General features: G+C 36.0%; 1 protein-coding gene across 5 annotated transcripts in view; it reads left to right on the top strand.

The window, feature by feature from the left end:
* LOC123519923 (peroxisomal N(1)-acetyl-spermine/spermidine oxidase-like) overlaps positions 1-18257 on the top strand; it is a 51029-nt gene that overhangs the window by 18947 nt on the left and 13825 nt on the right. For all 5 annotated transcript variants that reach the window (XM_045281631.1, XM_045281633.1, XM_045281629.1 and 2 more), the window contains 9 exons: positions 5021-5160; positions 6486-6647; positions 6872-7115; positions 7208-7387; positions 7786-7872; positions 9623-9731; positions 13542-13709; positions 13966-14165; positions 14831-14966. In XM_045281631.1, the coding sequence (XP_045137566.1) occupies positions 5021-5160; positions 6486-6647; positions 6872-7115; positions 7208-7387; positions 7786-7872; positions 9623-9731; positions 13542-13709; positions 13966-14165; positions 14831-14966 (1426 nt within the window). The remainder of the gene's footprint in view (positions 1-5020; positions 5161-6485; positions 6648-6871; positions 7116-7207; positions 7388-7785; positions 7873-9622; positions 9732-13541; positions 13710-13965; positions 14166-14830; positions 14967-18257) is intronic.

Below are 18257 nucleotides of genomic sequence, written 5' to 3'. Positions count from 1 at the left end.
GAGCTGTCAGTATGTGGGGTGTGGACTTGATTTTTAGCTTTTATTTATGAGGAGTTTGAATACTTGTACCTGTAACAGTTAGATATACTTAACATGCAATATGGTGTTGATTGTTGATTTTACTAAGTTAGAAAAGTTTTATATATATATATATATATATATATATATATATATATATATATATATATATATATATATATATATATATATATATATATATATATATATATATATATATATATATACACACACACACACACACACACACACACACACACACACACACACACACACACACACACACACACACACACACACCTAAGAACCAGCTAATTTTTTTTTGTGTTTTGTTTGGTATTTATATTGCTTTATGAATTAGAATATTGTTTGTGGATAAATTGCATGTAAGCTACAGTAGAACATTGTATTAGTAGAGCTTTAGAGTATTGCTTTCAAAAAGGAAACATAAATAGTTAAGGCCAACATTAATATTTATAAAGAATACTCATAATGTATTGCTACTTACATTCCAGCCAGATGATTAAAAAAACAAGCCCATCAGGCAAAAGTCTTCCTTCTTAATTTCTGAGTGGACAGTTCAATAATCAGTCCATTACAGACAGATAACACAATGTACCAGCCATCATAGTTTGTTCTGGAGGCTGTCTACCACATTATTAACTACATTATAAGCCAATAAGTCAAAGCATAAATTTGCTAATCTAGTAATGATAGTTTTCCTACCTCTAAATATGTGTTAGTGAGGGTATGTGTTTTTTTAATTTTCAGGCACCAAAGTGATTATTAATTCCATATTGCAATGATTTTTGAGGCTCACACTAAACCAATGTTCTGATATATTTTGAACCAATCCCATTCTTATTTTTACTTTTTGGTGCTTCCTTTTGAATATTCTAGTTGATGTACTTATTGATGCTTTATGCTTTCAATCTACTACATGGTGAAATCTTTGTGCAATGTTGAAGAAATAGGAAAAGTTATGATATCTCCATTACAACATAGTATTACAATATTTCAAAAAGAACTATGATATTTACCTTTCTATGTGTCTATCTGTCTATATATCTATCTGTCTGTCTGTCTGCCTATCTATCTATCTATCTATCTATCTATCTATCTATCTGTCTATCTATCTATCTCTATATATGTCTATCTATATACAGTAAACCCTTTTTAACTTAGATATTCACATTTTTTATATTGGGTAACTTGGATGCTTTCTGGGCCTTATATACTTACACATAACCTGTTTGAATACACCTAATTTTTTTGTGTAAGAGGGAATGACTGGCCAAGGGCAAAGAAAAAAAAAGTTATACTCAGTTGCCAGTTCCTTAGTGCCAAAAGAGTTATCCAAAAGATAACGATAAATGTCTGGAACCTTCCTCTTAAAACTCTTCTTTAGTAACACTCAACTGTCCCCTTCTTATACATTGAATATCCTCGGCCTGTCCTTTACTCATAATCTAAACTGGAAACTTCACATCTCATCTCTTGCTAAAACAGCTTCTATGAAGTTAGGGGTTCTGAGGCATCTCTGCATGTTCTTCTCACACCCTATACTACTAACTCTGTACAAGGGCCTCATCCACCCATGCATGCAGTACTCTTCACATGTTGGGGGGTTCCACTCACATAGTTCTATTAGATAGGGTGGAATCAAAAGCTTTTCTTCTCATCAATTCCTCTTCTCTGACTGACTGTCTTCAGCCTCTTTCTCACTATCTCTTGCCATCTTTTATTGCTATTTATATGCTAATTACTCTTTTGAGTTCCATAGTTTACCAGAGAAAGGTATGAATAATTGAGAATACTGGTTAAGTCTTGCATTAGAGAGTTGGACAGAAAAGAGGTAAGAGGAAGAAGAAATCCTTGTGCAGCGAGGCTACAGGAGGAGGAGAGACATGTAGTTAGCAAGATCAGAAGAGTAGTTAGCATGAAAATAGCAGTAGAATATAGCAAGAGATGCAACATTCTGGCAGTGAGAAAGAGGCTGAAGAGTCAGTCAGAGGAAGGGAGTTGATGAGACAGAAGCTTTTGATTCCACCCTATCTAATAGAACTGTGTGAGTGGAACCCCTCCCCATACATGCAAAGAGTACTCCATACATGGGTGGATGAGACCCTTGTAAAGAGTTAGCAGTTGGCAGAGATGCCTCAGAATGCCTAAATTCATAGAAGCTGTTTTAGCAAGAAATGAAATGTGAAGTTTCCAGTTTAGAATATGAATAAAGGATAGGCCGAGGATATTCAGTGTAGAAGAGTGTCATTGAAGAAGAGGGGATAGTTGTCCGGAAGGTTGTGTCAAGTTGATAGATAGAGGAATTGAGTTTTTGAGGCATTGAACACTGCTTAGTTTTCTTTGTCCCAATCAGAAATCTTAGAAAGATCTGAAGTCAGGCATTCTGTAGCATCCATACATGATCTGTTGACTTCCTGAAAGGTTGGTCATCTCTGAAAAGATGTGGATAGGTGCAGGGTGGTATTATCAATGTAGGAGTGGATTGGGCAAGAATTAATTAATGATAAGAAGAAGAGTGGGTGACAGGATATAACCCTGATGAACACCACTGATAATAGATTTAGGAGAATAACAGTGGCTGTTTACCATAGTAGCAATAGAACAGTCAGAGACTTGAGATAAAGTTGCAGAGAGAAGGATGGAAACAGTAGAAGAGTAGTTTTGAGGTCAAAACTTTGTGCCAGATTCTATCAAAAGCTTTTGATATGTCTTAATGCAACAGCAAAAGTTTCACTGAAATCTCTAAAAGACAATAACCAAGACTCAGTAAGGAAAGCCAGAAGATCATCAGTAGAGCAACCCTGATGAAAACCATACTGGCAATCAGATAGAAGATTGGGAAGTGACAGATGGTTAAGAATCATCCTATTGAGAATAGATTGAAAAACTTTAGACAAACAAGAGAGTAAAGCAATGGGGTGGTTGTTTGAGGGATTAGAATGGTCTCCCTTTCTGGGAACAGCTTGAATGTAGGCAAACTTCCAGCAAGAAGGAAAGGTAGAAGCTGTCAGGAAAAGTGCAAGCACAGAGGGTCAGTTTTTGAGAACAGTAGGAGGGACACCGTCAGTTTCACAAACCTTCTGACAGTTTAGGCCAGGTAGGGTATGGAAAACATCATTACAAAGAATTCTAATTGATTGTATGAAATAGTTAGAGGGAGGAGGAGAGGGAAGAAAAAGCCCAGAATCATTCAAGATGGAGTTATTAGCAAATATTTGAGAACAAATATCTTGGTACTATGGACTAAAAGAGGGGATATCAGCCCAAAGAAGCTGATTATCTGTAGATATAAACACTACAGTTAGATTGTTAGAGGTGGCTAACATCAACAATTACTGATAATATGAAGATAACGCTAACCTCTTCTCCTGAGGTTGATACATACATTATTGAGAATATTTTGCAATAATATATCTTATTTCTGTAAAATATGCATACTTTAATGAATGTTGGTGTCCAAAAACAAAGATACAAGTGAAAGTTCTTGTTATTTACTTAGGGTGTAAGTCTCAGTGATCGTATTTAGTATTTTTTCCCGATAAGTTGGATCATTCTATAACTTGATAGGGATTGCCCCACAGTTGATCCAACTTATTAAGGGTTTACTGTATGGTATGTTTTAAGTAGACTGATGGGACACTTATAGTGCAAGATGTGCATAAGGAATTGGCAGCCCCCTCAAAGTAATGTTTTATCAAATCAGTAAATTCTATTTTGAGTTTTAAGTGTTTTTCTTTTTTTATTTCCTATGGTGTGTTCTGTTCACTAGTCTTGCAACAGTTAGGCATTTTGAATACTTTTATTTTCTTCGTGAAAGGAATGCCTATTGTTTGAGACACTTTCTCTGAATCAGAATTCTTAGTCATGTGGCTGAAGTGTTGTACAGGGAAGGAAGTTCACATCAAAATGGAAGTGAGAGATATGAAGACTATATGAAAATGTACCTACGTACTTACATTGTCAAAGAGAAAGTGTCTATCCCCACAAGTTTCCTCAGTACTGCTTGTGAACCGTATCCTGGAAGACTAACTGTAGCAGCTGTGCTCGTTGTGTGCCCCACCCAGAACACGGTAAACATGTTGATGGAAGACTATTGATAGCTTTGCTTTTGCTGATGGAATGATGCCAGTGCATGTCTAATTTTTCTTTTATTTATTGATTTATTTTCTTTATGTAAAATCATAGAGTTATATATATCATAGTAGAACCAATAATAATGCAGTATAATACATATACTGTAGTTACAGAGTACTACTAATTAATATATTTTTATTCATATGTCATAAAACAGTTCAGCTGTAGCCACGATTACTTGCTAACATTCTATTATTATTTTTTTGCTGCAACATGCTATGCTTTGCTGTGGTAATGTGATTATAAGCTTGGAGTATCCTCAATTAGAAAGGGAATCTGAAAAACATTGAGAAAAACATTGAGTCTGATGAGGGATTTATCAATAAGGTGAGTGTGTCAACTTAGAAAGGCTGGTGGTGATGTGAAGTGTGATTTTGAGTGATTTGTGGTTTATGTGGTCTTTTTTTATGTTGCCTTTTTTTTTTTTTTTCACTTGCTACTTTTACTTGTATTGCATGTACTACCTCCAGTAATAAAATGGAATGATGGGTGTTTGCAATGTGTGAAGTAAAACAGCAAAGACAAACATTCTTTTTATCTTTATTCTTACTCACAATGATTAACTTTGATAAATTTCAAGTCTAATGGAAATATTATTGATCATTTTTGTATATTTGTGCATTCATTTAACTCATCTATCATTTTTTCTTTTTTCTTTAGATAATACAAAAGCAGTGCTTATGTTTGTCTCACTTTTTTAATGTTTTATTAATTATGGAGTAATGATCTTAGCTTTGTGTGGTATTGTATTAAAAACGGGAAAGAAAATCTTCCGTGAAATTTTTATCTACTACATAAAAGTGGCATTGTGTTAAAAATGTTAATTGATAATGATTTTTTTCAGCGTCCTGAAGCGTGATGTGCTGGCAAGAGTGAAGGGCCGTGAGAAATACACTGTAGTCATCGTGGGGGCAGGAGTGGCTGGGATTGGGGCAGCACGAGAGTTGAAGGCTCAAGGCATCAACTCTGTGGTTATACTTGAAGGTATATAGATGATTTTTTTTTTTTAATTTTATTTATACCATTTGCGATTATAAGATTATATTAGCTGTAAATCAATGTTGCATATTTCATGTATTTTTTTGTTCTGTTGTACTATTTATTTATTTATTTTTTTCATGTAAGAGGAAAAGTAGCCGAGTGCAACAGAAAAAAATAAAATGAAATAAGGTTCACTTTAAATGCAAGTTCCTTAAATGTCTGGTAGAGAATTAACCCAAAAATGGGGACAAATGTCTTGAAACCTCCCTCTTAAAAGAAGTCAAGTCATAGGAAGATGGAAAAACAGAAGCAGGAAGGGAGTTTAACCATATAGTACATGTTCAAAACTTTTCACATTATACAAGTGTCCATACTCTGAGATATTCTAAATTTTCTATCATATTAATACAACCACAGAATTACTCTCAAACTAAATTTGTGTGTTATTTTTCATGTAAGAAGGGAAAGCTGGCCAAGGGCAACATAAAGTGTAAAAAAAGAAAAAAGAAAAAGGCTTCCTAACTTGTCATTCCCCTTGTAGGTCTAAGAGAGGTAGCCAAAGGAAAGGGATAAACGTCTTGAATCCTTCGTAAATGAAGTCAAGTCATAGGAAGTTGGAAATACAGTGTGATGTGTATCTCATACCTAACACTCCTAACTGAAAAGAAATCTTTTGCCTTTTTAACTTCCAAAATGGAGAATATCCTGACTCTCTTCCATTTTGCGGACATCTCCATTCTTGGAAACTTCAGTGTTCACCACCAACTTTGGCTTTACTCTCCCTTCACTTATTGACAAACCAGTCTTCGGCTTTGCTATGCTCTAACAGGATGGAATCCAAAGAATTTAATCTTATGAACTTCTCTCATCAAACTAACTGTCTTCAACCTTTCTCTTCACTGCAATGTTGCACCTCTTACTTTCTTGTACTACTATATTCTTGTTAACTTCTCTTCTGATCTTGCTAACTACCTTCTTCACCATCTTCTTTGCCCTTATTGCATAAGATTTTCTACTCTCTTTCCCTCCTTTGTGTTTATTTCTTTAATGCATGAGTTAACTAGTATTCTCAATCATTTATTATTCTCAATCATTTATCCCTTTCTCTGGCACTCTGGAGCTCACTGCTTGCTTTTGTATTTCGTTTTAAGACTTCAAGACATTTATTTGATTTTTCTATTTATAGTCTCTTTTGGAACTGGGACTCAAGTGGGTACTTTTTATCTCTCAAGTTTTGTTGCCCTCTTATATTAGAAAAAATTAGGTAACCACATTTACATGCTGCTGTGAATGAAAGGATACACTATGATGCAGGATTTGATCAACAGCAAGTGATCGCATTGGAGGACGGATACATACAGTAGAAGGGCCGGATGGAGGCACACTAGATTTGGGAGCTCAGTGGATACATGGTGAAATTGGAAATGTGCTGTATCAGTTTGCAAAATCAAAAAATCTTCTGCACCACCATCTGTCAGTTGATGGTGAAGGTAAATGTATACATGTACCAATTCTGCTGTCAGGCCATGGTTTGAAGATATCTGAGTATATTTGCTCATCACTCATCAGACCCACATAGAAGTTATTTTCTCATGAATGTTTCCAAAAAAAGATTAAAAAGTATTTTATATCATATACTTATAGTACAACATTATTTTCATTTCATTGATATTAATTTAACAGTATAATGATAATTGTAGCTATTTTTCCTTAGGTATTTATCTCATGGAAGGTGGGAAAAAAATTGATGAAGGAATTGTAAAGGAAGTGTTTGAAATAACACAAGAAGCCGACAGAGAGTGTAGTAGATTAATACACTGGAAGAATATCAGAACCTCAACACCTCCTTCCGTTGGTGATGTGTTCAGAAAACAGTTTTTGGACTATTTGGAAAAGTCCACCAGTGACACACCAGAGACAAAAAGAATCAAGAAAGCATTATTTTCTTGGGCACTAAGGTTAGTCTTTCATTCAAATCTGCTGCACATGACAGATATGCATCAAATTTACATGTTTCTTTATTATTATTGTTATTGTTCATACATTTCAGGTGGTACAGTATAGACAACGCCTGTGACTCTCTCCATCAGATGTCCTCCATTTGTTGGGGCTCTTTCATTTTCTGTGATGGAAATGATAATATGAACCCTAAGAATGGTTACCTCTCCATATTGGAGGCTCTCCTAGCAGAGGCTGGTGCTGATGTAAAGCTTAACAGTGAAGTTGAATGGTAATTATTTCATAGGGAAGTGTTTAAAATGTGGACCTCTACATAGCTGAAGGAAATTTCAAATTGTTTGTACATACACTTTTGACAATATTTTATATATGCATCTCTTTTTTATGCAGGAGGGGAAACTGGCCAAGAGCAACAAAAATGGGTTATAATAGGCATTTACAGTCCTCACTAGTCTACCAATGACATTAGGCTGATTCTTAAGATTTTATTGATGGATAGTGAAAGCAAGGAAAGGAATCTGTACAGCATGCACAAGTTACCTCTCTTTCTTCATTCAAAATTTCAGCAGTGAAAGTAAATCATGAATGCTGTTTATTATCAAGGTATTTGTGGCTCAATTCCTGAGTTATGAGACAGTTCATTAATTTGTGTATTTATTTACTTTTTAGCATTGAGTATGCATCTGAAGTGATGGCCAGCAGAACTTCTTTTCTGCAGCCCGATGGTGTGACCTTCCCTGTCATTATTCATTGCAGGCAAGTGAGCTCAAATGCACTAAAGGCAGACAGCTCAAGTTTCTTGCCACTAATATCATTTTTTCTTTATATATATATATATATATATATATATATATATATATATATATATATATATATATATATATATATATATATATATATATATATATATGTATATATATACAGTAATACCTTGAGATACGATCACCCCAACATACAATTTTTTTTATGTATGACGAAAAATTTCACATAATTTACGCCTTGAAATATGACAATATTTTTAAGATACGAATAACCATCGGTAGGTGGCGCAGTGATCGCTCGGCTACCCGCGTCCACCTGAACGTTCAGCCCACGTTGTGTATTGTTGTTCATCCTTTGTGCATGTATGTGTCTGTGCTCCTTGGCAGTGTGTATTTTTTTTTAAGTTTTGTGAACTCAAGACCCCGCCCGTGATCATGGGTCCCAAAAGTAAAAGCTTGGCGAGAAACACACAAAATAGCCTTTATTCACATACTGATTACACTTAGAAATTTAATAAACAAGTGAGTACAAATTGTGTTTTGCCCTCAAGCAACTCTTCCTCTTTGCAATGCAAAAAACCAGAAGTCTCTAGGTGTCATGGTTACCAAAATATCACAGGTTGAATGAGGTAGTATCATTGGTTTACATGGTCTTGCGTCTGATCGGGTCTAGAACGAGAGAAAACGGGCTCCTTGTATTCTCTCTCTCTCTCTCTCTCTCTCTCTCTCTCTCTCTCTCTCTCTCTCTCTCTCTCTCTCTCTCTCTCTCTCTCTCTCTCTCTCTCTCTCTCTCTCTCTCTCTCTCTATATATATATATATATATATATATATATATATATATATATATATATATATATATATATATATATATATATATATATATAGGCGATGGCGCATTGGATAAAAGGCTTTCCATCTCATCCATTGTAGTCATGAGTTCAGGTGGTTCTTTTAGCTTGCAAGGAAGATACAGTCTCACCAGTCTTCTTAATAGAGTCTGCTGACTTGAAAATAGTAGAGACAGTAGATGGAGTCAAGATGGTGGCGAGCAATGCTATTAGTTTTCTCGCCTCTCTCATGCCTGTGAATAATATACAGCTTCACTTTGAGAGCAAGAGACTTCCTGGTTTTCTTAGCAACGCGTTTTGGTGGTAAGTTGAGCGAGGGAAGACGAGCTGCTGTTGACGCTGTTATTGTTTTGAACAGGGGGAGTGAGTGGTGCGCGTGTTGTCCACGAGAGGCGCTGGTGTATTCAAAAGCCTGTCGGCTTGCGTGATACAGCGGGGCTTTCAAACTTGGAAAAAAAATACCTGGATAGAACTTCGTTAAAGCGAGTTTGGTGTTCGTTAAATGAGCAGATGGTAGTAAAATGAAATCTTTGTTGTAGCGAAATTTTGTTGTGTGAACCTTCGTTTTAGGGTTGCCTGTATATATATATATATATATATATATATATATATATATATATATATATATATATATATATATATATATATATATATATATATATATATATATATATATATATATATATATATATATATATTTTTTTTTTTTTTTTTTTTTTTTTTTTTCCATAATCACCTGGTAATGATTCATGTTGTATCAGTATTCGTCACTATGTTCACTGGATTACAAATAGGTGCATATCTCTGAAAATCATTAAACTTGATTTCTTATTTAATTTTTATTTTAGATTTTTTTCATACTGTTTATGTTTTTCATACCATGGCATTTTTTTCAGAGATGGGAAAGAATATGAAGCTCAGCATGTTATGGTAACACCTTCTATAGGATACCTAAAGAAGAATTTAAACATGTTTTCACCTCCACTACCCGCAAAACTTCGAAATGTAAGTTTAAAAAATTATTACATATCCCATGTCAGTTTTCCTTGCTTATTTGTTTTTACCAATGTTCTTCTGATTGTATTATTTCCAAACAACATAAATTTGCTCTCTTAACAAGAATTAATATCAAGGCATCCAGACTTATTTATTTGACTTGTTATATTTTCACCTGTTGGGCTTTGATGCTGAGATTGCTGGGTGTGCTGTGCTGCTGATCCTGGTGCATTGTGGGTGGTGAGCATATATGACTAAGTTTTAAGTGTGAGGGAGTGCTTAATATTTTGTAAACATATGTATATAGTATGCTTCATTATCCCCAGTTACGAGGTACTGGTATGAAGAGGAAGTGAGGTGTCAAAGATAGATGTTGTAGATAGATTTCAGACATAGAATCTTATTCCCTTTAGAAATTTTTATGTGTAGAGAAGGATATACAGAAAGGTAAGACTTGTTATCACCCATCACTTGCAATTGACACCATAGGCCTTGCCCCATAACATGTTTATGCTGGATGTTCTTCACATTTTCATGACTGCCACATTCATCAAATTTCTATAACTGATTAATACTAACTTCCACCACTTAGAGAGACCAATAGCTTATTGAATATGAAACTTTCAGTAAAGTTTAAAGACACCCATACTCACTCAGGTGGCCTTTCCAGCTGCCTGCACAAACCAGGACTGCTCAAACAAAACTGAGTATGTATGGGACATCAAAGTGGCCTGTACAGGCCACCTGCAGGTTGCTGGAGAGCCTGTTTCACAAACCTGTAGTTGGTCGATTGGCCTCGCCTGGTCAGCATCTAGTTAGGCCTGCTTGAGCATGTACAGACACATGAAGCAGCCTTGAAGCCATGTTTCTTAGTAGTACATCACTTGGCAGCTTATCATGAATATGACTGCTACATGCATAACTTCCAGCTTTTAAGATTTTATATAAAAGAAATTATATATATATATATATATATATATATATATATATATATATATATATATATATATATATATATATATATATATATATATATATATATATATATATATATATACAGTGGAGACTCAATACTCAAATGTCTAAATAGTTGAATGCAAAAGTTTGACTTAAACTTGAAAAAATACCTATTAGTCAAACGTCTGTCCACGTGGCTGTAAACAAAAAAAGGCCTCATCCTTCCCGCCGTCCCACGCATCCCACCAGTCCACTGCAGCCAGTTGATCCTTTGCTGTCGTAAGAATAACATTGTCCTGCGCTTTCATCCTTCCCGCCGCCCCACCGGTCCACCACAGCCAATTGATCCTTTGCTATCGTAAGAAAAACATTGTCCTGTGCTTTCATCCTTCCCGCCGCTCCACTGGTCCACTGCAGCCAATTGATCCTTTGCTGTCGTAAGAATAACATTGTCCTGAGCTTTTTCTCCGGATTTTTTTTTTTTTTAATCCATTTAGAAACTTACAATGGCACTGAAGAGGTTTGTTAGTGGTGAGAATAAGCCTACAAGAAAGAATGTAGTGACAACCACCAAAAGGAAAAAGGAGATTATTGATAAATACGAGAAAAAAGGAAGAATAACTGATCGTGCAGCTGAATACTGTATGGCTAAATCTACAGTAGCCACAATACTGAAGAAGACAGAGCTCATTAAAAGAGCTGATGTGGCTATTGGTGTGAAAAGGCAATTTAAGCGACCTGCGGCAGTGGAAAAAATGGAAAAATTGTTGATTGGATAGACCAAAGGCAGATGGTGGGTGATTCTTTGTCAGAGGGCATAATTGTGTGAAGGCTAGGCTGCTGCATCGTGATCTTATTTCTGATACTACATCTGACTCCAATGATGATTTAAAAGCAAGTAAAGGGTGGTTTGTGAATTTTTAGAACAGAAGTAAAATTCATTCTGTTGTGACTCACGGCGAGGCTGCAAGTGCTGACAGAGTTGCCACTGAGTAATTTGTGCCTGAATTTAAGAAATTTGTGGATAAGGAGCACTTAAGCCCACAACAGATCTTTAATTGTGATGAAACTGGCCTGTTTAAAAAGAAAAAAAAACTACCAAACATGATCTATATAACAAAGGAAGAGAAGTGTTTGCCAGGACACATGTCCATGAAAGACAGGCCAACCCTGCTTCTGTGCATCAGTGCTAGCAGCGACTGCAAAATTAAACCACTGCTTTTTTCTAAACTTGGGTTTGGCAATGGCTGGAACGAATTACCTGATTTTTAGGTATCAATAGTCGAACTTTTTGATACTCGAACGGCCATTTGGAACAAATTAAGTTTGAGTATTGCGTCTCCACTGTATATATATATATATATATATATATATATATATATATATATATATATATATATATATATATATATATATATATATATATATATACAGGTAGTCCTCGATTTATATGAATTTACTTTATACGAATTCAGAGTTATACGGTGTCCAAAAATAGGGGTTATTCATCACATTGTACGAATTCCTCAGAATTATACGGTTTCAAGAAAGTTAAAATTCGTGTGACGATTTCCCACCTGCCAGCTGTTTCCCGCCGCCCGCATCCCTTTCACCCTGGCTGTGCGCCAAGCAGGCTCATTGTTCACCTATGCGTGGTTGTGGCAACATCTCTCTCTCTTGTGCCCAGTGCTTACCATGGCTACCAAGCGCCCTTCTGCATCTCCAGCTGGTGGTGATACGCCCAAGAGAGCAAGGAAGACACATATATTGGAGGAAAAACTGGAAGTCTTTGACAGGGCAGAAAAAGGCCAGCGAAATAGTGTTATTCAGGCCGCATTGGGATGAACGAAGCCACAGTAAGGTGCATAAAACGTAGCGCAGTGGTTCCCAACCTTTTAGTGATCTAGTACCACTTGGAGGTCCTGTACAGTCGCCGCGTACCACCTGGTTCCAGAGAAACTCAATTCGATCAGATATTACTTTATTTACCATAATTTTACAAGTAGAACACACAAATGAACTAAAAAAAATTCAACTCAATGCGAGGGCTGCATCTGCTTCTTCTCCACCAGCTGGTCAATGCGGGGCATGACTTTGCTCACAGCACATCGGAAATCATTTTATTTTATGTTAGGGCCATAGGCAGTAAACATTTTTGTGAAGTAAAAAATAACTAAAAATCGTTCATGACCCCGAAAGTGCTCGCGTACCACCTGGAAGGCCCTCGCGTACCACTAGTGGTACGCGTACCACAGGTTGGGAACCACTGACGTAGCGCAACGAAGATCCGAGAATCAGCTATGAGGTTCTTCTCAAAGAAAAACAACAAAAGAAAAAATCAGCAATTGATAACAAACTTCTTCATACCGCACACACCAAGTCAAGTAGTAACAGAATCGGAGACAGACGATGACAATGGTGACACATCAGAGGAGGAAGTAGCAAAATAGAGGAAGAAGGTACTGTACTAATAAAATAAATTTGTGTTTAAACATATCCCTTTTTCATAGTCATTTCTATGTCTTTGTAAGTTTATTAATAAAAGCATTAATAAGCATAATAGAAATGTGTTTAATGCAAAATGTATATGTTCAGTGAAAGATTATTTTATTTTGAATACATCCTTCAAAGTCTAGTGGTGGTGGCGGTGGTGGTGATGATGGTGGTGGTGGCGGTGGTGGTGATGGTGGTGGTGATGGTGATGTTGGTGGTAGTGGTAGTCGCTGGCCTGTCCATCTGAGTGTTTAGGCATGCAGAGAGCCCACCTGAGCATGTATGGAGTCTTAAGGATTTTTTGTATCGACCATTCTCTTTATTTAAGTTGATTATATTATAGATTTACTGATTATTATTATTTTATAGGCCATCATGTCCAGAGGCTTTGGTACCTTGGGCAAGATATTCCTTGAGTATCAGGATGCATGGTGGTGGGAAGGTTGTGAGGGAATACAGTTGGTGTGGACAAAAGACATTGTTGACTCTAAAGACACAACCTCTGCTGATGGTTCTGTTCATGGAGAGCAACAGCAAGTAAGTGATTATATTGTTTCTTTTGTTCTTAAAAACATATGAGTAGTTTGTACTATGTGGACTTTAATGTTTTTTTTTATTATTATTATTCATCAGTTTATAACCAAAATTATGAACTTAATGTGTCAACTACTCTGGATGAAATGAAAGTTATTATGCCACTGGATTTGATTTTTGCAATGAGTCAGTTATATATTTATCATGAATATTGTACACCTTCCATTCATAACAATTTCTTTATTTTTCTTCATGACAGACAGGTGACTGGTGGGTGAAGGGCATCTCAGGCTTTGATCCAGTGTTTAATCATAGGGCTGTGCTGTGTGGTTGGATAGGTGGACGTGAGGCAGAGCACATGGAGACTCTCAGTGAAGCAGAAATTGGTCAAGCCTGCACCAGAGTGCTCAGGTTATTCCTGGGCCAACAGGACATACCATTTCCCAAGAAGGTCTACAAGTAAGTAGTAAGGCACTTGGTTAGAAAGTTTGAGAGGCATTTGGAAAGAACAGTCTTGTCTGATCCAGCCATTACATAAATTCTTGGTATCAGGGCTTGCTTTGTCCATAGTCATATTATTGCCTCCCAGGGAGCTGACTTCTGGCCTTTGGAATATCACAGCCATTCCCTTAAGGGCCATGAAAATGAAGTATGCCTTCTGGCCCTTTAAACATGCGTAGAATAAAGGTATTGTTCTCTAACTTTCTGAGGATGATGCCACAACCTATTATGATTTTCAATGTGTTTAACTATTTTTCATATTTTTAGTAATTGTTTGCTCATAAAACGGTACAACCTCTTTAAGGGAATTCACCAAAGAAGGCATCAGATACACCTAGATAGACACATAGATGCATACATGTCTTCAGTTAGTGTTTTAAACTGTTTCTGCTATGTATGTACTTAGTTCAATTATTAATTTAGGAAAAGTAATTGTAACTTTTTCCCTGTAACTTCATCATCTTAAGTTTCCGTTTGGACCATTCTGTTGCTGCCGTGGTTATTGTTTTTCTCTTAAGTCTGTTAACAGTGGTGTTCCTCAGGGCTCTGCCCTTTCACCCACTCTCTACCTATTATTCTAATTTTGCATTTTGTAACTTGAAATATGTATATTTTTTTTCCAGATCACAGTGGGCAACAAATCGCTTGTTTGAAGGCTCATACAGCTACCATGACAGCAGCTGCAATTGCTGGTCTGGAAAAAAATATGAAAGTCACCTTGACACTCCTGTTTTAGCAGTTGACAGTATTGGAAATAAGGCAAGTGATTATTTTCATGATGCTAAGACATTACTAACTATATCTGGTAGTTTGAAATTTGTATTGTAAAAAGAATATAGTGCACATGACAGTAGATGGTAAATTTTTTTTTTTATATATTTGTTTATTTATTTATCATTTAAGGGGCTCTAGATGATTGTATATCACTGATTCTGTGGTGTTCAATCCTTGACATAACTAAATGGAGCAAGTTTTGAATCCAAGTCGTCCTTGAAGAAATTGGGTTTGCCCTTCATCCTGCTTAAACAATGAATAGGTTTGGGTTTGATACCTTGCAACTGTTTGCAATCATGATTGTGTGTGTGCATGTGTGTGTGTATTTACCCAGTTGTATTTACCTAGTTGTATATTTTAGGGTTTGAGTAGGGCTCATAGTGATCTGTCTCCATATCAATATTTATGCAACTTTTCCTTGAATTTGTGCTCACTTTCTACTGCTACAGTCTCTTCACTCAGTCTGTTCCAAATATCCACCATCCTGTGTGAAAACTACACTTTTTAATGTTTCTAGAACACTGACTTTTCTTGATCTTCTTGGAGTGTCCTCTTGTTCGCCTACCTCCATCCTCCATCATTGATACTAGGTCTTGTCTATCTATCTTTTCCATATTGTTTACTAACTTACATATCGTTATTAGGTCTCCCCTTCCCCATCTGTCCTTCAAAGATGGTAATTCTATTTCTTTCATAGGGAAGATCCTTTAATTTCTGGCACAATCTTTGTAGCAGTCCTTTGGATTCTTTCTATTCTCTTGATGTCTTTCTGCTTGTATGGTGACCACACTACTGCTGCATATTCATGGCTAGGTCTTATCATAGTGGTTATGATTTTTTTCATCATACTGTTATTCATGTAATGAAATGCCATCCTGATATTTGTTAGCATCCTGTATGTTGAAGCAAATAACTTATTTATGTGTCTTTGTGGAGTCAGGGTGTCTTGTATAATCACTCCCAGGTCTTTTTCTTTACTACTTTTCATCATAATCTCTTCTCCCATTTTGTATTCCCACGTAGGTCTTCTATAACTTTTACCCATTTCCATTACATGGCATTTCCTGATATTAAATTTTAATTTCCACTCTTGGCTCCACTTCCAGATCTTATTGATATCTTTCTGCAAGTCCCTACAGTCTTTGATATGCCTTACTACTCACAAAAGTTTTGCATCATCCTCAAACAAATTTATGTAACTACTCAGACCCTTTTGCATATTGTTAATATATACTTAGAACATAATTGGTGTCAGCACTGAACCCTCTGGTACACCACTAGTGACTCTGCTCCAACTAGATGGGGTGTCTCTTATCATTATCGTCATTTTCCTATCTGTTATCTGTTAGGTAGTCTGTCATCCATTGTAAGATATTTCCCTTTATTCCACCACTGTGTACCATTTTCCATAGGAGTCTTCTATGTGGTACTCTATCGAAGGCCTTTTTTATGTCCAAATGCACTGTCAATCCATCCATCTCTCCCTTATACTTCATCTATTCCTTTTTTATAAAAGCTTAGTAAATTTGTTGTGAATGATCTTCCTTTTCTGAAACCGAATTGTGGGTTTTTTATTATTTCATTTTCCTCCAGATATTCTAACCATTTATCTTTAATTACAATTTCACAGATCTTTCCCACAACACTAATCAGTGATACTGGTGTATGTATGATTTAGGGGCTTGGTCTTTTTTTCCTTCTTTATATATATTAGGACTATATTTGCTCTTTTCCACTCCCTTGGTACCTTCCCTTCCATCAGAGAGCTGTTGATCACACGCCAGATTGGTTCCACCAACTGTTCTCTACTTTCTCTCAGTGTCCATCCTGACACTCCATCCATCCCTTTCAGTAGTTTACTGATTTTTTGCATATGGACCTCAATGTTTCTTAATCCTTCTTGTGTTGCTTGGTTGTTTGGTCCTATGAGATCTCCTTCTTCATTAATTGCTGATTTAAAGCTCTCATTCATAAATTCTTTCATTTCCTAGTTGTAACATACAGGAAAAGAGCTATGTGCGTGTTGTCTTGTCTCCATATCTATGAAAATCCAACATTTCTTTTAACTTATTGATTGTCCTTGCTTCAATGACTCTTTTATCTAAACCATTCCACAGCTCTACACATCTTTGTGGAAAGCTGATCTTCTTGATATTTCTCCTGCAGTTGTCTTTTCTTATTTTTTTTCCATGTCCTCTTGTTTCATCGGTGTCCCAGATTAATAAGTCTTTTCTATCTAATTTTTCCAGTCCATTCATCACTCTGTTCACTGCTATTAGATCTCCTCTTTCTTTTCTCCGGTCTTAAGTCGTAAGACCTAGTATTCATAGCCTTTCTTCATATGACTTCACTTAAACTTGGGGGGAAGCTTTGTTGCTGCCCTATGTATTCTCTCTAGTTTCCTTATGTGTTTCTTTTTGTTTGGTGACCATACTGTAGCTGTATATTCTAATTTTAGGCATATTAGAGTCATCAGTTTATTTTATCATATCTTCATCTATGTAAGTGAATGCCACCTTTACATTTCTCAAAAGTTCATAGGCATTTCCTGTAATTCTATTTATGTGCTTTTCTGGAGACAAGTTATCCACAATGGTTACTCCTTGGATTTCTTCTTCAGACTTCTTTATTTCTTCATTCCTCATTGAGTAAACTCCCTCTGGCCTTCTTTTGTTCATTCCAAATTCTAATATGCTGCACTTTTTTGTATTAAATTCCATTGCCCATGTGAGTAACCATTCTGCTATTTTATCCAAGTCTTGTTGTAGAGCCTCAAAATCTACTTTTCTATTCACTCTCCTCATTAATTTAGAATCATCTGTAAACATTATTTTCTGGTATATCGTTCACATATACTGCAAACATTATTGGTGCTATTACTGACCCCTTTGGAACTCCACTTAAGACTCTTTCCCAGGCAGATTTTTTATCTCTTATAGTTCTCATTTCTCTGTCTTTTAGAAAGTCAGCCATCCATTTCAAAGTCCTCCCTTTAGTTCTCCATTTTGTTCAACTTCCCACAGTAACCTTTTGGTATTGTCAAATACCTTCTTTAGATCTTAGTAGATGTATATTTACCTAGTTGTGTTTACCTAGTTGTGTTTTACAGGAAAAGAGCCATGCTTGTGCTGTCCTGTCTCCATACCTACAGTCATCCAGTTTAGTCTTAAAGTCATGAATATTTCTTGTTTGAACTACTGTTTCATCATGTGTGTGTGTGTGTGTGTGTGTGTGTGTGTGTGTGTGTGTGTGTGTGTGTGTGTGTGTATTTACCTA

The sequence above is a fragment of the Portunus trituberculatus genome, chromosome 46 (genome assembly GCF_017591435.1).
Source record: "Portunus trituberculatus isolate SZX2019 chromosome 46, ASM1759143v1, whole genome shotgun sequence".
NCBI classification, from domain to species: domain Eukaryota; kingdom Metazoa; phylum Arthropoda; class Malacostraca; order Decapoda; family Portunidae; genus Portunus; species Portunus trituberculatus.
Note: the sequence above shows the minus strand (reverse complement) of the source record. Positions and strands in the feature narration are given on the sequence as shown.